The 24,025-nt window shown below is 37.7% G+C and overlaps 1 protein-coding gene across 1 annotated transcript in view; it reads right to left on the bottom strand.

Moving 5' to 3' along the window:
• The window catches only part of LOC136666285 (leukocyte immunoglobulin-like receptor subfamily A member 6), a 28,756-nt gene extending 5,345 nt beyond the window's left edge, over positions 1-23,411 (bottom strand). Inside the window, exons 1-3 of the mRNA XM_066644384.1 lie at positions 23,405-23,411; positions 20,615-20,732; positions 10,853-10,971 (exon numbers count right to left, since the gene is read on the bottom strand). Coding sequence (XP_066500481.1) covers positions 10,853-10,971; positions 20,615-20,732; positions 23,405-23,411 — 244 coding nt within the window. The remainder of the gene's footprint in view (positions 1-10,852; positions 10,972-20,614; positions 20,733-23,404) is intronic.
• Positions 23,412-24,025: the final 614 nt, after the last annotated feature.

Below are 24,025 nucleotides of genomic sequence, written 5' to 3'. Positions count from 1 at the left end.
TACTATCTTAAATGAATCTGGAAAAATCAACTGCCTATTTTTCTGTGAAAGAACTCCTTCACAAACAAACCAAACAACTGTCAAACACTTCAAAATGTGAAAATAATTTTTTTCATTCTCCTGTAAAGATAACATTTTGAAAATACAATCTTTATTTCTGACAGCAATGATATGTATATAATGATAATAATTTCATAAAAAAAACCTGCATTTTGTGTTTACACCGCGACTCTGAAATGGAAAAGCGGAAAAGAAGATGATGATGATTTTGTGTTTACTTGTGTTGTCTCTGACTAATATTTAAATTTGTTTGATGATCTGAAACATTTAAGAGTGACAAACATGCAAAAAAATAAGAAATCATGAAGGGGGCAAACACATTTTCACACCACTGTATATAAACTCCTGGACATGAGAAAACATCAAAACTGTCTCCATCAGACAAACAACACTTAAAGCTTTCATCTACACTCCTGAAAACATCCATTCTCCTGCTGTGAGCTCTGGGTCTGAAATGATGTGTAAATGTCAGTAATAAATCCACCCCAGAGTCCAGACCTCAACATCACTGAATGTGTTTGGATTTATTTGGATCTTTGAGAAGCAGAGAATGGAAACAACATGTAAAACTGAACTTTGGAGGAGTGCAAAAATCAAAAATAATCTCCTGAGCTATAACAGAAGAAAGTAATGGATTTAAATATTTATAATGTATTCATAAACTAATATCCCTTAGAACAGAAATAATGTAACAATGGAGTCACACTCACCTGATACAGTCAGTGTAAAAGGGGCGCTGGTGTGTGTGTATATTTGGTCTGAAGATCCTTTTCCTTTACAGGTATAATCACCTTTATGAGTCTGAGCAACAGAACTGATGACATATTCCTTCCTTTGAGAACTGGGGTGAGGACCGTTACTCTGATACCACTCATAATTCTGGTAAACTCCACTTTGTGTGTGACATGTCAGAGTGACTCTCTCTCCGATGAACACACTCTGAGCTGGTTGGACTTTCACTGTAGGCGTTGGTCTCTCTGTTCAAAGATCAAATAATTCTGAAATGTTTATCAGAACAGAACAAAACATTTCATCTCCATTTATTTTTTTTTAATTATTATTTTTAAACAAATCTGGAAAAATCAACTGCCCTGATTTTTTGTGAAAGAAATTCTTCTCAAACGAACCAAACCATAGTCAAACATTAGAAAGCAGTAGAAAGAAAAAGTGTTGTGTGAATTCTCTGCACATTTCTGAGCGGGTTTCTCCTGCAGTTTTTAAATCTCTTTTTCTGTTTCTGATCGTGGCTCCTTTATTCTCGCTGGGATTTTTGGATCACGGCTTGTACTTCTTTACCTTGAGTTTTTGTCTTTTTGGACTTTTTTTAGAGTTTAGTAGTGTAAGAAATTTCAGCATGGACCCAAATGTGACTGGCTTACCTTGCTGCAACCAACAATATTAATATCGTAATAAATGTTCCAAACCAGTGTGTCTTCTTAGAGATAGGGTGACCATTTGACTTATTTAGCATATATCAATATCAAAGTAATTTTATTACTGAGTAATCAACAACCATCACAGACAAAGGGAACTAGTCTAAACATAAAGGTGGCACAACTCAATTTAGAGTAGAGTTAGAACTTGAGTGGTATTTGCACATAGACTTTATTCAGACACAACTGACATCACATCCTTCAGGAGGAGCTTAGGGGAAGGCGTTATTGTGCTGTTTTTCTACTACTCAATGTTCAGTCCAGCTCCGCTGAATCCACTGTACATCATTGTATCTTGCAACTGTTTGCTGTAATAAAGGTTTTCCATTTTTCATCAATTTTGAGAGACGTCCCATTTCCCTACAGTAGACTTCAGGTAAACCTCTAAAATGATCAGTTTAAAGAGCTGAATCACTACTAATAGAAGAAGATTAAAAGATTTCCTTCACCCTCACTTCTAGTTCTAGTTTATTTACATGTTTCTAATGCTCATCTAGTCTGATTATTCTTTTCCTCCATTTCTCCATCAGCTGCAGAGATTTAACTGAATACTGGGAATAATGGGTGATTCGTCTTTTAAAATGTGTCTCACAGCATTTATAAACTGTAAAATGATTGAGAAATAAAGAAAATAACGAAGACTATCAGAAGACTAAATTTGAGAACTTCCTTTTTATTATTGCATTTAACTACTAACTACTTAGTGTTTATCTTAAGATCCTTTGTACTTTGTTCTTAGAAACTTTTGTGAATCCGGCCCCTGATCTCACTGAATGTGTTGGGAATGTGTTTGGGATCTTTGAGAAGCAGAGAATGTAAACAACATGTAACTGAACTGCAGAGATGGCTCCATAATCTTCTGAATAAAACTAATCTCCTGTAGCTACAATAGAGGTAAAGGACAGATGTATGTATTTATAAAGCAGTTCTATATCACTGACTCTAAAAATAACTCTGACTCCAGCTGCTCCTGTCCTCGTGAAAGCGGCGCCTTCAGCCGCTTCTGTTCCCGTAAAAGCGGCGCCTCCGGCCGCTTCTGAATCCGTGACTTCCAAATTCCATAAAATGGTTAAATCAAACTGTTACCAGACCATTCCATGGCATTCTTGAAGAGCATGTTCTCAGGTACTCAGGGTATAATTTTATACATTTTTACTGTAGGAATTTGAAGTAATATTATTTGATGATATTTAATTTACATATATGGACAATTTTGAGTCCTATTAAAGGGTTAAATCAAACTGTTACCAAACCACTCCACAGCAGTCTTGAAGAACATGTTCTAGAGTACCCAGAGAATAATTGTCGTACATTTTACTGTAGGAATTTGGAGTAATATCATTTCAAACTCATAAATATGCTGTTTAATTTACAAATATTGCAAAATTGTTACCAAACCATTCCACTGCAGCCTTGAAGGACATGTTCTCAGGTACCCAGAGAATAATTTTCATACATTTTTACTGTAGGAATTTGGAGTAAGAGCATTTCAAATCTCATAGAAATTATGTTGAATTTGCATATATGGCAATTTTTGAGTGCTATTAAAGGGTTAAATCATACTGTTACTAGACCATTCCAATGCAGCCTTGAAGAACATGTTCTCAGGTACCCAGATTATACTTTTCATACATTTATACTTTAAGAATTTGGAGTAATAGCATTGCAAACTTCATAAGATTAACAACACAATTCCAGAAATTGCAGAATGCTGAAGGCCATAAAATGGTTAAATCTAACTGTTACCAGACCACTCCACTTCAGCCTTAAAGAATATGTTCTCAGGTACCCAGAGAATAATTTTTATACATTTTTACTGTAGGAATTTGGAGTAAGAGCACTTCAGATCTCATACAAATTATGTTTAATTTACATATGCGGCCAATTTTGAGTGCTATTAAAGGGTTAAATCAAACTGTTACCAGACCATTCCACTGCAGCCTTGAAGAACACGTTCTAGAGTACCCAGATTATAATGTTCATACATTTTTACTGTAAGAATCTGGAGTAATAGCATTACAAACTTCATAAGAATAACAACACAATTCCATAAATTGCAGAATTCTGAAGGCCATAAAATGGTTAAATCAAACTGTTACCAGACCACTCCACTGCAGCCTTGAAGAACATGTTCTAGAGTACCCAGGGTACAAATGTCATACATTTTTACTGTAGGAATTTGGAGTAATATTATTTCAAATCTCATAAAAAATGATGTTGAATTTACATATATGGCAAATGTTGAGTGCTATTAAAGGGTTAAATCAAACTGTTACCAGACCACTCCACTGCAGTCTTGAGGAGCATGTTCTCAGGTACTCAGGGTATAATTGTCATACATTTTTACTATAGGAATTTGGAGTAAGAGCATTTCAAAATTCAGTAAACATTGTTTAATTTGCCAATATTGCAAAATTCTGAGAGCTATTAAAGGGTTAAATCAAACTGTTACCAGACCATTCCAATGCAGTCTTGAAGAGCATGTTCTCAGGTACCCAGAGAATAATTTTTATACATTTTTTCTGTAGGAATTTGGAGTAGTGGCATTACAAACTTCTTAAGAATAACAACACAATTCCAGAAATTGCAGAATGCTGAAGGCCATAAAATGGTTAAATCAAACTGTTACCAGACCACTCAACCACTGCAACCTTAAAGAATATGTTCTCAGGTAACCAGAGAAATTTTTTTTATATATTTTTACTGTAGGAATTTGGAGAAATATCATTTCAAACTTATAAATATGCTGTTTAATTTACAAATATTGCAAAATTGTGAGAGCTATTAAAGGGTTAAATCAAATTGTTACCAAATCACTTCACTGAAGCCTTGAAGAACATGTTCCAAGGTACCCATAGAATAATTGTCGTACATTTTTACTGTAGGAATTTGGAGTAATATTATTTCAAAATTCAGTAAACATTGTCTAATTTGCCAATATTGCAAAATTCTGGGAGCAATTAAAGGGTTAAATCAAATTGTTACCAAACCATTCCACTGCTGCCTTGAAGAACATGTTTCAAGGTATCTGGAGAATAATTGTCGTACATTTTTACTGTAGGAATTTGGAGTAATATTATTTTAAATCTCATAAAAATTTTGTTTAATTTGCATCTATTGCAAAATTGTGAGTCCTATTAAAGGGTTAAATCAAACTGTTACCAGATCACTTCACTGCAGCCTTAAAGAATATGTTCTCAGGTACTCAGAGAATAATATTTATACATTTTTACTGTAGGAATTTGGAGTAAGAGCATTTCAAAATTCAGTAAACATTGTTTAATTTGCCAATATTGCAAAATTCTGAGAGCTATTAAAGGGTTAAATCAAATTGTTACCAGACCACTCCACTGCAGCCTTAAAGAATATGTTCTCAGGTACTCAGAGAATAATTTTTATACATTTTTACTGTAGGAATTTGGAGTAAAAGCATTTCAAAATTCAGTAAACATTGTTACATTTGCAAATATTGCAAAATACTGAGAGCTAACAGTTTGATTAAACCCTTTAATAGCACTCAATATTTGCATAACATGTAAATTAAACATCATATTTATGAGATTTGAAATAATATTACTCCAAATTCCTACATTAAAAATGTACCACAATTATTCTCTGGGTATCTTGGAACATGTTCTTCAAGGCTTCAGTGAAGTGATTTGGTAACAATTTGATGTAACCCTTTAATAGCTCTCACAATTTTGCAATATTTGTAAAATAAACAGCATATTTATAAGTTTGAAATGCTTGAAAAAGCTCAAAATTCCTAAAGTAAAAATATATAAAAAATTATTCTCTGGGTACCTGAGAACATATTATTTAAGGCTGAAGTGGAGTGGTCTGGTAACAGTTTGATTTAACCATTTTATGGCCTTCAGCATTCTGCAATTTCTGGAATTGTGTTGTTAATCTTATGAAGTTTGCAATGCTATTACTCCAAATTCTTAAAGTATAAATGTATGAAAAGTATAATCTGGGTACTCTAGAACATGTTCTTCAAGGCTGCATTGGAATGGTCTAGTAACAGTATGATTTAACCCTTTAATAGCACTCAAAAATTGCCATATATGTAAATTCAACATAATTTTTATGAAATTTGAAATGCTCTTACTCCAAATTCCTACATTAAAAATGTACGACAATTATTCTCTGGGTACCCTAGAACATGTTCTTCAAGGCTGCTGTGGAATGGTTTGGTAACAGTTTGATTTAACCCTTTAATAGGACTCAAAATTGTCCATATATGTAAATTAAATATCATCAAATAATATTACTTCAAATTCCTACAGTAAAAATGTATAAAATTATACCCTGAGTACCCGAGAACATGCTCTTCAAGAATGCCATGGAATGGTCTGGTAACAGTTTGATTTAAACATTTTATGGAATTTAATATCTGAGTTTTTTTCAAGCCTATTACTTCTTCTTACAGTAAATACACATAAATATTATACCCTGTGTGCCTGAGGACATGTTTTTCAATACAACAGTGAGATTATCTGGTAACAATTTGATTTTTATTTTTTTTTATTTCAGTGAAACTGTATTCCTCCATTTTATGGATCTTTATGGACTTTTTAAGGGTTGCAAACCGTTCTTTAGCCAATCAGGCCTGTTTTTAATATTAACTGTATTGGATTATGTTTTAAATTCCATTTCTTATGAATTTTCAATATCTGCGCTTTTCTGCGAGTCCCCCCTCTCGCTCACACACCTTCTACCGTAAACCGTGATGTAGAAGCGCACAAGAAATCCTAGTGTAGATGGCGTGACTGCGTTTTCGCGAAGTGCAGATGGCGTGACCGCGGTACGTTTAAACCCTCTGTCCGGTCTCATGTTCAGTCACCATTTAAACCCTCTGTCCAGTCTCCTGTTCACTCTCAGTATCCATCCTCAGTCTCAGCACCTGTCCAGTCTATGTTTCAGTCCCCTGTCTCTGCTCCCGTCTTGTCCCAAGTCCGGTCTCATGTCTCTGCTCCTGTTCTGTCTCAGTCCCCGTTCAGTGTCCAGTCTAAGTTCCAGCACCCTGTCTTGTCGCGAGTCCCGTCTCCTGTTTCTAATTTTGTCCAGTGTCCATTTAAATCAAGTCCCTTATTCCCAGCTCCATTTCCTGTCTTGTCCTGAGTATTGTGGTTTCATTTTTGTTTTGTTCTCCTGACCCCTCCTGCGCCAGCTCCTGGGGAGTCTAGTTTTTCGCGCTCCAGGAGTTGCGCGTCTTGGAGGGGGCGTCTGTCACATCCTGGCCTTTTCTTGTTTGTTTTCCCCCGCCATGTGGCTCTGTTTGTCTGTTATTGTCCATGTCTCCGCCTTTGTTCCGCCTCCTTGTCATTTACCCTTGTTATCTGTGTCAGGTGTGTCTTGTTTGTTCGTATATTTAAGTCCTCTTCCCTCACTTCCTGTTGGCGTTCATTTGTTCTTTGTTTTGTTTCGTGCATCTCTTTCCCGTACTCGTTCTCCTACTTGTTGGATTCCCTTAGTCTAGTAGTGTTGTTGTGTGTGTTAACTAGTCCTAGTCTGTTTCGTTGTTCCTTTTTGTAAAATAAAGTCTGTGTTATTAGCGTGTGTCCCCGCCTCAGTCAGTCCGCCCCTCGTGCCTGACACTGTCTCTGCTCATTTAGTTGAGGCCCCTGTGAGTGAGGAAGGGTACCCAACAAAATAATTGTGTACAGGTAGGGGGGTGGTTTGTCTGTATCACTTAGTGTTTGGGGTAATAGTTTCCGGGCAAATTGACTTACTCTTACCTGTTACATATATTTAATGGTTTATAATTTCCTTACAAACTCAGAATACAATCATTTAAAATTTGGGAAAACTGATCCCCACTTGACCCTCAGCAGCCCCCTTCAAACCCCCCTCTCTCTCCCACAGAGCTCTGTGTCCAGCGTTGTGTAAATTCTCTGCACATTTCTGAGTGGGTTTCTCCTGCAGTTTTTAAATCTCTTTTTCTGTTTCTGATCGTGGCTCCTTTATTCTCGCTGGGATTTTTGGATCGCATCTTGTACTTGTTTATCTCGTATTTTTGTCTTTTTTTACTCTGTGCTCTGCCCCTGACACTGGTTTTAGAGTTGAGTAGAGTTCAGTTAAATGTCTAAAATGATCAGTTTAAAGAGCTGAATCACTACTAATAGAAGAAGATTAAAAGATTTCATTCACCCTCACTTCTAGTTCTAGTTTATTTACATGTTTCTAATGCTCATCTAGTCTGATTATTCTTTTCCTCCATTTCTCCATCAGCTGCAGAGATTTAACTGAATACTGGGAATAATGGGAGATTCATGTTTAAATATGTGTCTCACAGCATTTATAAACTGTAAAATGCAGCATGAAACGCTTCATTACACTCTGTCTACAGAAGAAAAAACAATGAAGAATGTGTTGAGAAAAATCTTAAGGAAATAATGAAGACTATATTTGAAAACTTTTTTTTTATTGCATTTAACTACTAACTACTTTTATCCAAAGATCATTTGTTAGTTTTTTCTTAGGAAAGAGTTTGTGAATCTGGCAACTGATCTCAGAGATGGCTCCATAAAATCCTGAATAAAACTAATCTCCTGTAGCTACAATAGTGGTAATGCTTATTTGGCCTGAAAGTCCTTCTTCACAGGAATATGCACCTCCATGATTCCTGTCAACTGTAGAGATTTGGTAAACCTTTGAGTGTTTAGACTGCAGTGTGTCACCCTTAAACCAATAATGTATCCAGGAATATCCAGTTTGTATTTCACACGTCAGAGTGATGCTGTCTCTGATGAAAACACTCTGATCTGGCTGGATCTTCACTGTAGGCGTTGGTTTCTCTGGTCAAAGACCACAAATGCTTTTATATGTTTATCATAACAGAACAAAACCATGTATCTCCATTTCTGATGTTTCTCTAGTTCTCTCTGACTCTGGAAACACCAGCTGCACTTTTATTCTGGGACAGTTTTCTTCACAAAGGAACCAATAAATGCTCAAACTCTTCTTAAAATATAAAAATAACCTTTTCTTACTCCTGTAAACTTACCTTTGGAGAAAAAAGTTTCCTTCTAAGAGCAATGACATACATTAAATATTAAAATAAAAACACCCACAATTTTCTAAAAGTTATTTGTAAATTATGAAACAGAAGTCATCACATAACTCTGACTGTAATTGAATGGTATCACTGTAGAACACAGAATAATAATCTCCCTGAGCGCTGCACACTGGAACTCTGTTCCTCCTGGAGTACACACTGCTGCACTGACTGTGTTGTTGTGTCTATCTTCAGGAATCAGAGGAGGGTGTAGATACTGAGAGTCTTTCCTCCAGAAAATCTCCATCCAGACTGTGGCAGCTCACAGCTCAGAGTAACTGTGTGTCACATCCTGGCCCTGTCCTGTTTGTTGTTCCACCATGTGCTTACTTAGCAAATGGCTCTCTGTTATTGTTTTGTTCCTGTCTCCACCCTAGTCCTGCCTCTGACTCATTATTGTCCACAGGTGTTTCTCGTTTGTCTTGTCCTGATATTCCCCTGTGGTTTGAGTGCTCCTTGGTCTGGTGTTGTGTGCGTAGATGTGTGTTACTCTGTCTCTGAGTCTCTCATGTCTACCCCGGTTCATGGCTGTCTCCTATCTGTCTTTGGTTAATTCATAGTTTAGTCTTGTCTAGTTTCTATGTATCTACCTGTGTTTATTTTGATTTGATCTTTTGTTAAATAAAATTCCTTGCGTTTACGTCCATCTCCTCGTCCTCCCTGCGCAGCCGTGACACTGCAAATGGACCCAGTTCACTCTGTAGACCCTTCATTGTGTTTATTGAGGTGCTATAAACAAATCCATCATTGGTAAATTCTATAATATTTCCCTTTTACATTTTAATAATGAATACATGCTCATACTGTCCTGAGTGAAAGACAGAACTGGAGTCTATTCCATATTTGTTTGTTAAAATCTTATATACTGCTCTATTAATTTGTGGAAGGGATATTTTTCACTCTTTGACCTAAACATTTCCTCTTATTGGTATTTTCCACTTTGTGGCTGTGGATAAACATAGATCAGTGGTTCCCAAACTTTTGCTGCAGTGCCCCTTTTATAGATGAGAATATTTTCGAACACACACCCATACTCCACCAAACACAAACACACATCTAATGCTTCCACACTCCACCGTAATTTAGTTTAAACTCTGAAATTCATACGATATGATACACTTTACTCTCAGATTCCTCTGAGGTTTGTCTTACATCACAGTGGCTCCAATAACAAAGAAGGGTCTGGGAGTGAGAGCCATTTCACAAACATCTACAAACATCTTACAACATGTTTTACAACAGCACAGGACAATACACTTAAAACCATGTTACTACATATGAGCAAATCTATATAGATCACTCTTTTATTAAGTTTCCCACTCACTGAGGTATAAACCAGCTCCTAAACCTATTCAGTCTCACCTTTGGAATTCTAAAGCATCTATTTTAAGGCAAAATGTTATAAAACTACAACTTCTGTTTACAAACCTGCATCTCCTTAATGAACAAAACTAAATAAAGTCTCAAATCACTTTTGACGTGCATTACTCCTCTCATACACTTGCCTTGCTGCACCCCCTTTCAAACACCTCTGTGCTCTCCCTAAAGGGACCACCACCACACACACACACTTTGGGAATCACTGAGTTAGACAAAGCTTTACTTCAGTGAATCAGTGTATTTTTGCTCCTGAAGCAGCTGTAATGAGATGAACTGTGATGCTGTGAAAAAGTCAGACATGTGCTTAAAGAAGGGGAGAGTCAAATAATTAAATATTTAAATAATAAAAGAGGTAGAAAACTAAAAATGTTCTGGACCTGATAAACCACCAAACTGGTCTCTATCAGATAAACAACACTTAGAGAAACACTGGGTAAGATTTGGGTTTTTGCTGCTGGGGCGCCCCCTAGTGTAGTTCATTTTTACAGGACTTTACAGAGATCAGAGGGGGAATGGTTTTCTACCCTCCTCCAAAAGGTACGTAGTGCAGTTTCTGCAGTGCTTAGCCCAGAGTAGCAATCACAGAGGCTCCTAAAAGACTAATCCCCTGATGCTATAGTACAGGCAAAGATTAAATTTGTATATTTATAATGCACTTCTAGATTAATAAATCATATTATAAACTGTAATAAAGACATCATTCACACCTGGTACAGTTAGTGTAACAGCCTAACTAGAGTGTGTGTGTGTGTGTGTGTGTGTGTTACACTTATAAACACCTGCATGATACAGATTAACTTCAGAGATTTGTTCTCCTTCCACTGTGGAGATTCACTGAGGAGGATGTTGTCCTTATACCACACACAGTCCTGAACTCAGGTTTTTAGTAAAATAGAAATCAGTAGCAGTCAATACATACCTCTGACTTTAATCTTGATGGTGCCACTGTAGTAATAACGACTGTCACCTGGCCGGCCCACTCCACACTGGAACGTTTTTTCTCCTGGAGTAGACACTGTTACACTGACTCTGCTGCGTCTATTTTCAGGAATCAGAGGATGTTGTAAATTCTGAGAGTTTTTATACCAGTAAAACTCCCATCCAGTGGAATATGACGTCTCACAGCTCAGAGTAACTGTGTCTCCAGTAAAGACTGGGTCCTCAGGCTGCACTTTCAGTTTGGGTTTATATTCTGTTGATATGAAATGATGAATTACAATGTACAGATTTCTTCAACATTTGCCCCTTGATCAAACGACATTGTTAAACATTATATCATTTCCTCTTCATGGATCAAATTTCTTTATATTTTAGTGGAAAGTAACCAGTTATTTGTTCGATGTAAAACATTGGACATGTGTTTGTTTCAACATAAATATAGCAACATGCGATATTTAGTTTTTCTCTGTAGTGTGTTCCATATTTTCAACAAAACAGCTGATTTTTCTCCTCCAGAATACAACCATTTTAATAATTATAATTAATTACATAATTTTACTTATTTCACAAAAGACACAAACTGAATCATGTATTATTAAATAATTAATTCATTAATTGATTCATTTGTTCATTCATTGTTTGTAACCACAATCCTAAACTGTCCAGGGTGTATTCCCGCCTTGCGCCCGATGATTCCAGGTAGGCTCTGGACCACCCGCGACCCTAAATTGGATAAGCGGTTACAGATAATGGATGGATGGATGTTTGTAACTGCAATCCTAAACTGTCCAGGGTGTGTTCCCACCTTACGCCCAATCAATCACAGGGCAACACACACTCACACACTCACACCTATGGACACTTCTGCACAACCACTCCATTTAACAACATGTGTTTCTGGACTGTGGGAGGAAAGCAGAGCATCTGGAGGAAGCCCACACAGACACAGGGAGAACACACCAAACACCTCACAGACAGTGACCTGAGGTGGGGCTCAAAAACACAACCCCAAGCCTGTACTAATCAAGTGATGATTTTACTCTGGTTTTGTCTGGGATTCATTTAGTTCATTATTAATAAAAATGTTTTAACAGAATGATCAGTTTTAAAGGAGTCAGTTTCAAAGGATGACAGTTTCTCTGTTCAAAGATCACAAGTACCTTTGTAATGTATATCGTCACAGGAACAAATCCTTCTCTGTGCAGAAGTCGGCACAGCTGCTTTTTGCCCTGCATCACATTTTTAGCACATTTTATCACACCATTACTATTTATTATTTTTATTTATTTAACAAAGCAGAAGGATTTAAACTATATATTATAGCAGCACTGGCTTGGGGTCTCACAGGAGAGTTCCCAGCATGCACTGCGGCCTCCCCTGGTTTGTAGATTTAGGGCTAATTTTGGGGTTTATGTTGCAGTTGGTGGTTGTTCATATCAGGGAGGGTTTTCTCTTATGTTTTTGTGTGTTTGGGCGTGGTGTGTAGTGAGACGTGTTGTTGTTTGGGGGCTCACTGTCAGAATGAAGTGTGATGGTTGTGATGTCCCTGAATCTGGCTACAGACCAAGTCTAGGCCAAACACAGTCTGTTCACTTGTGCCATTTTGCATTTTTTGCTCTTTTAAGGCACTTAGTAAAACTTTGCTTGTTACAGCACGGCTGTGTCTCAATATCCTCCCAGTGTCTGCCAAAATATAAACACAAACATTAAAAAATAGATGTCTATAAATGTGGAAAATGTGCACTAAAACGTAAGTTATATTTCTTTAGTGGGTTTAGCAGAGGGTCTCCAAACTGCTGCATACAACTGTAAACAGTCACCGCGGCTATTAGTAATTTATAATAATTAGTAATAAACATGACTAATTACTAATAATGTAATTATAATGTCACTCTACCGTCCTAAAAGCATGAAAGTTTCTATGACTCTGAATGTTTCTGTGTTCTGTTTCTGTTCAGTCAGTCTGCACTTCAAAAGCTCTCCCTAAAAAACCCTGAAATTTGATTTCTGATTTTTCTGCACTGTCAGTGTTAGGATTAGATTCGAATACAGCCACAATTCACACTCCTCTCATAGAAAATGCACATGTTGTAACTGGTTACAACATGTGCATTTCTCCTATTTCTTTTCCCTCCATTCATCCACAGCAGAAACATGTTTCACACCAGCAGTTACAGCTAAAACAACATTTTCCAACTGATTATATTTATGGGCTGAACCTTTCAGATGTAAGAATGGAGAGAGGTTCACCACTCTGTAAAAGACTGCACAGACAAATAGTGACATAATTCCAGAATAAAGTTTCTCAGAATAAAACAGTAAAGAACTTGGTGATATCATCATCTTCAGTACATAAGTATCTTGAGTACGAGTGTCTTGAGTCTGAAAACTAATATGGAATGGCCATGATCTTTGGGCCCTCAGATGGCACTGTATTAAAAGAAGACATGATACTGCAGCAGAAATCACTGCAGGAAATCAGGAACACTCCCCAAAACCACACACACTGCATCCACAAATACAAGTTAAAATTCTACCATAAAGAACAGAAACCATATAAAAACAAGATCCAGAAACGCAGCTGCCTTCTCAGCCCAATAGCAGTTAAATTGCAGCATTTTGGAGGCAACAAATGGAGGTACATTTGAAAACTTTCCTGTGGTTAAACAAATAAAAATTTATTCCTTTTGGAAATCATGGAACCTTCCAGACTGAATAGGAGAAGGGTAATCTGGCTTGTGTTCAGCACAGTTTCAATAAAAATACATAATCAGTTAAATGTATAGTTTTTAATTTTATAGAACAATATAAAGTTCACAGTTCCAACATTTGTCTTCCATTTATGTTATTTCTAAATGAAAACAGGGTTTAAATAATTTGCAACATTTTACATGTTAAACCTACAGTAGGTGAACACACTCCTACACAACTACTCTGATTTATTGTTGTTTTCCAGCCCTGAGAACTGAGTCCTAATCTGCTGTGTGGAGGTCAGCAGTGTCACCAACTATGATTCACCAACAACACAATCATCATCATATTTTAAAATAAATTTGTGTGTGTGTGTGTGTGTGTGTGTGTGTGTGTGTGTGTTGTGTTGCTTTCATAACCAAGAGGGAATCTGAACTTTTCTACTTTTCAAGTGGGAAAATTCCATTTGAAAACCTGAGGCCACAGTCCCAACCTCAGAGTAGTTAAAGCTGTTCAGTGACTACTCTTTTATCCCATTTCAACATGGCGTGTCCACTGACGCAGAGCTAATAAAATAGGCATTCTGACCAAACAGCAGCCAAATCACCACAGCTTTCTTACATTTTAAAAATAAATTTTACCAAAGCCCAAATAACTCAATATCTAGATTCAAATTGTATTTAGACAGCAGTCAGATCAGTGATAACTGAGTGGAAGTGTGCAATTTCCCATCTTCAGACTGTTGCATAAATCCTTTATTTGCTGGAAGCTTGAATATTATGAGCTTTTGTTGGAAAACAAACCACAGAGCTGGCTATAATACATTTACACAACAAATCATGTTAAAGTAGTCTTAATAAAGAAATGAATTTAGGGTTCATCTTGTTTCATATGTTCTTGCATGAACTCTCACATTTATAGCACTGCTGGAGCTTATACTGAAACTGTGTTACAGTCAGTCTGGGTGGTGTTAACACAATTGCTGGTTGTTTGGTCTTAGAATGCAAGCTTGTTCACATTGTAGGCCACAGTCCCTCAAAACTCTACTTCAGCTCTGGGTACAGATTTTGTAACTAAATATTCATGGAAGAGAAAATAAACCTTCTGAACACAGTCCAAATGTCTGTGTCCTCACATGGCCATTTAAATACGCAGAATACTCTGTAATACTCTGTGTATGTGAATGATAATGAGAGAGTTCAGTAGATGCATGTAATGATTCACCTTGAGTTTGTCCGCGGTGGAAGAGCAGAACCAGCACTGCAGCAGAGAGAGAAACAGAGGACATGACGTATTAGTGTGAAACATCAGCAGGTAACACACACAGAATGAAGAAATCTGAAAGAGCTGGAGCTCATTTTATAAAGTAAAATATTCAGAATCACATGATTACAGATTAAGATTCATGCTCTGTTACTCTTTCAGTGTCAGAAGTCAATCACTGAAAGTGAATCACTGAATTACTGAAAAAATTTCTTTCCACTGAGCTTTTTTCACTCATTGCGTGTTATTGTTGTGGACATGCAGAGATGAGGACTGATGTTTGAGACTCTGACTCGAGTCGCATTTAAGTCCCTCAAACTGTGACTTAAGACTCAACTTGGACTCGTGAACTATCTTTGTGTAATTTATTATTATATCATTAGTTTCAGATATCAGCACTAGTGATGTTCGTTACCACCGATTTCCTTTCCGATCAGATACTGAGTAAAATTCAGGCTGGTATCAGCGATACCGATCCGATCCGATACTCTGTACAAAAACACCCAATGTGTGCAGTAAATAAAAACAGTAGTGTATTTCAAATCATAGCTTCATAAAGAATACAAAACATCAGGGTCGTTTATTTATTTTAAACTCTGAAGTATATTGAGGTAGTGGCTCATTATACTGAGTGTAGCTGCTCTTGGGGAATCACCTTCAAACGATACAAAATCACATGACAAACTATGTATGTAGTCTCTCCAAATCGCCTACAATAAGAGGATACAAACACGTGCTGTTTTGTAATGCTGTGTGACTCAAATCTAAATTGCCAGTAAAATATTCAATTAAATAAATAAATGGCACAATAATTACACAGGTTTGTCAATACCTACATTTTAAAATATTAATTTGACAGTTAAAGTAAATTAGTGAGGGCGGCACAGTGGCACAGCAGGGGCCTGGAGGTTGTGAGTTAGATTCCCGCTCCGTGTGACTGACTGTGAGGAGTTTGATGTGTTCTACCCGTGTCCGTGTGGGTTTCCTCCGGGTGCTCCGGTTTCCTCCCACAGTCTAAAAACACACGTTGGTGGGTGAATTGGCGACTTAAATGTATCCGTGTGAGTGTATGTGTGTGTGTGTGTGTGTGTCTGTGTTGCCCTGTGAAGGACTGGCGCCCGCTCCAGGGTGTATTCCTGCCTTGCGCTCAATGATTCCAGGTAGGCTCCGGACCCACCATGACCCTGAACTGGAAAAGTGGTTACAGATAATGAATGAATGAAAAGTAAATTCGACAGATTGTAAATAATAAATTTTCTTTATGGACAAAATATTACATTTTTATCCATCTTTTCTAGGATATATTTTTCAAAGTTCACCATGGCTGTTTTATTGAAATTGCTCTGTATAATTTAATGACACTTGTAATCCACTTTAAATGATCAATTCTTTAGGAAACCTTACCTGAATAAGTCTAGGTTTTGTTGCCTATGTGAGATTGTCTCAGTGATACACACATTATTAACTGAACTCATGTAGCTATTTGTTGAAGCATGTGTTTTTTTCGTTAACAATTTCATAACTATATTCATTAATTTGAACAACTCCAACAGTAACAGTGTTTAGTGCCGTTTTAAGCTCCACATTTTCTCCCTCTGGATAGCACCTGCCTGCAGCACCGAAGGACTCCACCAGAGACGTCTCACATTCTGTTTTTGTGGTTTAACCTGAGGTGTTTCACAAAGTTTGTTGTGTTTCCACAACATCACAAACCACATCTTGTCTGTGCAGCTCCGCTTACATTCTGTCATTGTGTCTGTGTCTACAAACTGAGTGACTGAGCCGTGTGCCGCTGCATTTACTCATTACGCACTTACTCAGGCAGAAGAAAAATAAGTTCCCACCAACCGAGTATCATTTAGACAAGATCTCAATCGTTGTATTACTCTCCACTGTGTTCCTGTATCAAAAGTATCGATATTTTGATTTGAGAATTGATTGTAGAGCAAATGTCTGGTATCGGAGGTATCGATATTTCAGTGTGGATCTGCACATCACTAATCAGCTCTGACAACAGCAGCGACAAGTTCATCCGCTGTAGCTTATTTATAGTGTTAGCCTATAGGCTGCATGTTAATTTTTATCATTTAATTAATTCAGAGACTGTGCTCTCTACAGCAAAATACAACCTGTCGAATAACAAGGCACAATAATTGTATTCTTGTTTGGATTTTATTAAAAATAAACACCCCGTTTAATAAGAAAATATTGTCCACTCGCAGTGGCGTAGCCAAAACTGGTCCAAAGTGTCTCGCACTCTGAGTCAGAGCGCGAGACACACATCGTGCTGCGCGAGGCAGAGCGCAGTAATCTCCTTTATAAATCAGTGTAGCCCGTCGCGTAAAGCAGGATTAAATATCACCCGCACAGACCTGTATTTAAAATAGTTTTATATTTTCATTCATTCATTATCTGTAGCCCTTATCCCGTTCAGGGTCACAGTGGGTCCAGAGCCTACCTGGAATCATTGGGCGCAAGGCGGGAATACACCCTGGAGGGGGCGCTAGTCCTTCACAGGGCAACACCCTGGGGACACTTTTGAGTCGCCAATCCACCTACCAACATGCGTTTTTGGACTGTGGGAGGAAACCGGAGCACCCGGAGGAAACCCACGGGGAGAACACACCAACTCCTCACAGACAGTCACCTGGAGTAGGAATCGAACCCACAACCTCCAGGTCCCTGGAGCTGTGTGACTGCGACACTACCTGCTTAATTATGCTAAACACAAACAGAAAATAATAGTTAAAATATATAAAAATACAGTTAAACATACTTTTAAAAGTGATCTGATCAGTTTTGATACTGTAGTGTGTGCTAAAAATGACAGTACAGTACGAGATTTAAAATCAAGAAATAGCAATGCAGTCATGTGGTCTGGAACAATGGCATTCATGGTTTTCAACCATAAGAGATTTCAGACTCGATTAGGACTCGGGATGAGAGACTGGAGACTTGACTTGAACTTGTAAAAATGACTTGTGAACATCACTGTGGCCATGACCATAATTTTAAAAAGATTGGATTCCATCAAGTTCACTTTTAGTGCATCAATAAACTCAATGATCAGAACCCTCTCAGAGCCACAGGATTACCACAGAGCTGTATTATCAGGTGGTGGATCATGTGTCTAAAACACTGGGAGGTGAGAGGCCACAGTGTTAAAAACTCCAGCAGCATTGCTTTTTTAATTCCATTAACTTATTTTATTTATACACCATAAAATGACAAACACCAAAAATCAACAACACTGTGAGTTAAAGGATAAACAGGTTCATGAATCAGTAAAAAAACGAGTGTTTGATTCACTCATAGCAGTGTAACACACACTAACACCACCTCCACCACGTCTGTGTCACCAAGTGCTGACCATTATCTATCACCCAAATAATACCAACTGTCCTATGGAGGTCCTAATTAATGAAGAACTGTGGGGAAGGGGTCTAACCGACTAGAAAATATGAGCAGAAATACAACACTGTCCATGATATAATATGTTTCAATTCTGTTATTGTGTTGATTGGAGTGTATAGTCTTTGTTTTGTATGTGATTATAAAGTACACATAGTGATTATTATTATAGTGATTATTATAGTTTGTTCCCTAGAAGGGTCATGCTATAACATCTACTACACGTAGCTGTGTGAAATAAGCAACAGTCACAAGAAAAATTAGCTACAAGCAGTTACTGCAGACTGGAGCTGTTATGCTATCAGTCTGATTTAATATCTGTCATGTATCACCATACTGACATTGAAGCAAACACTAATACGATACAGCTTAAATAATACAGACTTCATACAGGGCTGTAACTAGAATTAAAATTGTAGTGAGGTCCACACTGAGGGAATGCAAACCCACTTCACTTCACAAAGCCAAATGTTTACAACTTCAAATGCTGACTTCTAATGTTCTATGTTCCCCATCAATTCTCCCATAAACTGCTTTGAGTCCACTTAGATTATGTATTTTGTTTTACATTTACCTCTGTATCTCTCTCTCTCTCTCTCTCTCTCTCTCTCTCTCTCTCTCTCTCTCTCTCTCTCTCTGTCAGTATGCTCATCTTCCTCTCATTCACTTTGGCAATATATATATATATATATGACCTAAATCTTTAGTCCCTCATTAAAATAAACATACTGTAGTAATCCATGTAGGATTGGGACATAAGAACTCTGACTGTTTTAATTACTAGCATTAATACAGTTGTATTGATTGACCATGCAGTATATTAGTAATAATATTAGTAATATACTGCATGACCAAACTCATCCTGCCTGTGAAATACGTTTACACTTAACTAATGAGGTAAATTTCCATGTAAACCTGTTCAATAAAGTCTGATATACATTAAAGATTGTGTCTGCTTCTCTCCTCTGCTGCACTCAGTGTTTATAAACAGAACTTTTACTACTTACAGAACATCACACACAGACGACTGAACTCCATACTGCTCCAGACGTGTCTGAGAAATGCAGTGTTAAACACCACTTCCTCTGCTTTAAAATACAAAGAGAGAGAGAGAGAGAGAGAGAGAGAAGAAGCATACAAATTTTCACCTCACCTTCTGGAGAAGAAAATCTAATGTACTTTTAGGGAACACAAATGGACTCTAAAACCGCAGCTGTTTCTTTAAAGGTATATTTTCACAGTTTGTAACTTTAGGAGCAATAATGTACCTTTTTTCTAAGTGTACACCATAAAATATTTGATCCTTTGTAATCTCATCTGACCTTATCTGACATCACCAAACTCACGAAGTTGGTCAGAGCTGGGGCTAAGAATACGTTCACATTGCCATTGACTGGTGTGACTCAAATCTGATCATTTCAGGGCTGTGTGCACATGTCAAATCCAATCTTTTCAAATTTGATTTGATCCTATAGGATGTCTACATCAGATATGTATGAGATTCAAGGATATTTGTCATGAATGTGAACAGTCTGATCGAATTTCACGTGTCTTTTTCCCTGTACACTGCTCTTGACATATTGTGCAGCACTTTGGTGTAGATGCTGTTATTTATGACCTACATCCTGCACTACACAGGGCATAGGGACCTATTTGGGATAGAATCACACACCACACACACACACACTCACAGGGGCGTAGCACCAAATTCTGAGCCCAATGCACAAGCAGTGCCCATGGTCCTACCTCAAACCCTAGTTCTTTCACATTACAGACAGATACAAGTCACTCACATTTATGATTGTGAACCATCAAGAGAATCAAATCTGATCTATAAATAAATCTGATTTTATTAAAGATGAAAAACACTTTATTTTGCTGCATATTTTATGTTTGTTCTTCTGACTTTGTGTTCTAAACAATAAAGTGCACAGGAAACCCTGGTGAGTGCTGCATCAATTCTCATACAGCCCCTCCTTCAGTGGCTTCAATGTGTCCATGACATCACACTTCACCTGGATGTCCTTCATGACTCTGGTACATCTGAGAATTCTTATAGTGAACAATTCTTACATGACAAATTACAGAGAACCTCATGCATTTAACAGTTTCTCAGTTGCAGCTCCTTTGCCTCTGCGGTCTGTTGTGGGATTGGACATGTCCTGCACCCCCAGGGAATAGGGACTTATATTTGTGTTGTTGTTTATTGTTGTTCAGTTTAGTCTGGTAGTGAATTTAGTTGCTATACCCTGTGTAGTTAGCATTTTCTGGGGTATTTTTATTATTATTTTTTTATTGTCGGTCTAAAGAGAGTTTGAATTGCCTTTGTCAGTAAAGAGCATAAAAAGAGGATGGGGTGATTCCCCCAGGCTTTTACTGGTTCAACTTCTTATTAAACTTCAGGAGGGTTCTCATCACATCAGCCACAGTCACAGACAGTGCTTCATCACCTGGGGGGATGTGGGAGCCCACTGCCTCTGTGTTGTTTAAAGCATCTGAAAATGTAGAGTAATTGATGTGTACGAGATTATTTTTCCCTCTTGTTTTCTGTAACTGTTTGGATTCTCTGTTTTGTTCTCGACAATCACTGTTTACATGTTCTTCATTCCAACAGTGAGGTTGCTCTTTGTTGCAGACTGCCACTCTCTCACCAGATCTAAAAGAGGCATCATGGGCTTTGAGCAAAGAATAATACTTTAGAACTCAGCCAGGGCCTGTGACTGTGACTGTGTGGTAAGTTTCAGTGGCAACTACACCATCTACACACTTGTTGATGAAAGAGTAATAAAACACACTTCCCCAGGTCTGTGTGATTCTCACATACAGCAGCACCATAAACATGTTCCAGCCAGTGCAGCTAAAATAGACCTGCAGTGCTGAAACTGCTCTTTCCGGCCACAGTTTGATGGTTGCTGTTGATGTTTGTTCACTTGTGCTAATTTCAGCCGTGGTTGATATGTGAAGACCAGTGCTGCAGGATGTGATCTGACAGTTCAAGAGGGGGCCAGAGGGGGCTTTGTAAGTTCCTCTGAAAACGCAATGTAGGGTTGTACTACTATTTTTGATTGTATAGAAAGATACTGGTACAATATGTCAAGTGCATCACCAGCATTTACTACTGGCTCAGTGACGTTGCTCTCTTTGTTCACAAATACAATCACTAATGGAGAAAAAAATCTGACAAACCTTTTTCACAGATATCTGCAGATTTTCAGATAAAAATGTGGAGGCAGTGTTTACACACCCTGAATCCTCAGCACCTGCTGAACAAGACAAATTATGATATTTCTGCACCGTGCCACACTTGACCATTCCTGCTGTTCTCCACAGCTGACATCACATTGTAAAATAAGGATTTAACCTACACTTATTTAAATACTTGAATACAGATAGTGTTTAAGGGAAGAATATGCTTTTGAACAGCGTTTCTGTTGTTTGTCTTTATGTGATTTTAATGCTGTTTTTAATCTATGAAAGAAAAGTAACTTGGTATATCATCAACTGTGTACATAAATATTCAGTGCACATGTATTTGTTTCATCGCAGTATAAATCCACACAAGAAACCAGCTATGGGTCTCAGTGCTGTTTCTACAGGTGCAGTGGGTATGACTCCAGAAGTGGAGGAAGAGGAGAAAGAGGCTGGAGCAAGAGGCTGTGATTCTCACTAGAAGCTACGAGCACCAGTCTTTTGACTCCAGAGACACACACAAAATACATATAATCTTTGCATAGGATCAAGTTCCAGAAAATACTTTCATGACTTTTCCCAGAAGTGTCCTTTTTATAACTTAGGATCCCTAAAGTCTTGAAGTCAATCATATGAATGTAGAAGTAATATAAAATAGAAGAATAAGTAAAAAATGTAAACAAAAGTAATGAGCCTCTTTGGAAAATGTAGTGAGTAAAATTAAAAAGTAATAAGTGACAGAAATATTCAAATAATTTACAGATTTAAGTTCAGTAAACAAGTACATGTACTTCATTATTTTTCACCTCTGACAGCTGTGGGTATAAATACAGTCAGACATTTATGTAATTACTTCTTTATTAACTAACGGTCACTGATTTGGTTCACAAATTAAAATGTAGTTGGGTTTCCACTAAAACATTACAAAAATTAAGCAAAATTACCTACATGTTCTATACTATTGTCTGTTTTGTTCAGCTCCATCGTATGTTGTATGTTTGAACACAACAAATAACCACAGAGCAGATATTATTGTAAGTCTGGATCAATCTAAGTGCCGCAGTTACACTGAGGTTGTGGTGGGGTGTTAGTGTGTGTTGGGCTAGTGCAGTTGGCTCACAAAGCACTGCTGGAGCTTTTAACACCCTCAGTGTCACTGCTGACAATAGAACAGTCAACCAACCAATCTCCTGCCAACATTGTTTTGTGAGCAGCGTCCAGTGTCCACTGCTGAAAGACTAGATGATAACTAACACAAACCGTGCAGCTGCAGGTGAGCTATTGTCTCTGATTTTACAGGTGTATGTTTAGGTGTAATATTTTAACAAAATTTCCAATAATATTCTTATACATTTTCATGGACGTTTGGCCTTTTCACATTGTTTTGCCCCATCCCCAAGGATCCAGATATTTTTAAAAACAAACATTTTTCTCACTCTTCTTCTTCTTCACTTACTCTTCTGCTGCATTTCTTTGCTCTTGTGACTGAATCTAAGTAAGTTATTTATACACAGACCACATACAATCATCAGTAAGCATGTTATTTCAGATGATATCCCCTGCTAACAAGGGAAATAATCTGACCCCGCTGTCCCTGCGCTCTCAGAGTGTAACAGATTTTTGGAGGACCAAGTTTTATCGTGACTGTCTGCCTAAATTATTTCAGTTATTGTTATAGATGTATAGCTACTTGTCTGAAAATAAAAGTAACCTTGCCACAGCAAAGCTGAGGCTGAATCCCAGATGTGTCACTACACAGTTTATAGTCAAGTTTCACATTAACTTATCAAATTTATGTCAAATTATTTTTGGGTGCAGTATTTTTAGTTTATTATCTGTGATGTGTGTCACGCAGAGCTCTCTGAACTCCAGATCCCAGAATTCATTAGACAGTCACATGACATCACACCGTTCTCAATCACCAGAGTTCTGATTTGGAACACCTGTTTCTCTCTCTATTTAAGCTTCACTCACTCACCAGTCATTGCCGAGTATTGTGTGATTTATCTCCGAATACAAAGCGTTCTCTATTTACCAGTCTGTATTGAATTCCAGTTACTTACCTTATGCTCGTCTTTCGGTTTTCGTCCCTGTCTTGCCCATTTGGATTTGTTTGCTCTCCGGTTTATGAACTCTGCCTGGCTTTTCGACTACTCTTTAGGATTATCTCGGATGTATTGTTTGTTCCCGGTGTTCGACCCTTCTGTCTGGCTTTTCGACTACTTTGCTGGTTTATCTCTGAGGTACTGTTTGTTCCTGATAATCGACCTGTGCTAGTTATTGTTAACCCCTTGTGGACTGTTGCTAATAAACTCTTTATACTGCTCGCCGCTTGTCTGCCTTCTGCCCAGTCGTGACAGAATACTCGGCCATACCATGCAGACAGCGGGTTCTGAAGCCATGATTACGGCGCTAAGCAGTCAAGGCCAACTATTAGGTCAACACCAACAAACGTTGGCTAGTGTTACTCACGCTATTGAATCTCTCGCTCAACAACAACAAAATCAGCAAAAACAACTTTCGCAGTTATTAGAGAGCGTAAAAGCACTTACAACTTGTTTTTCTGATAGTAGTCGTAACACTGAGCCCCTTTCAGTCC

Source organism: Hoplias malabaricus, chromosome 14 (genome assembly GCF_029633855.1).
Source record: "Hoplias malabaricus isolate fHopMal1 chromosome 14, fHopMal1.hap1, whole genome shotgun sequence".
NCBI classification, from domain to species: Eukaryota; Metazoa; Chordata; class Actinopteri; order Characiformes; family Erythrinidae; genus Hoplias; species Hoplias malabaricus.
The sequence above is the reverse complement of the archived record's forward strand: the minus strand, read 5'-3'. Positions and strand labels throughout refer to the sequence as shown.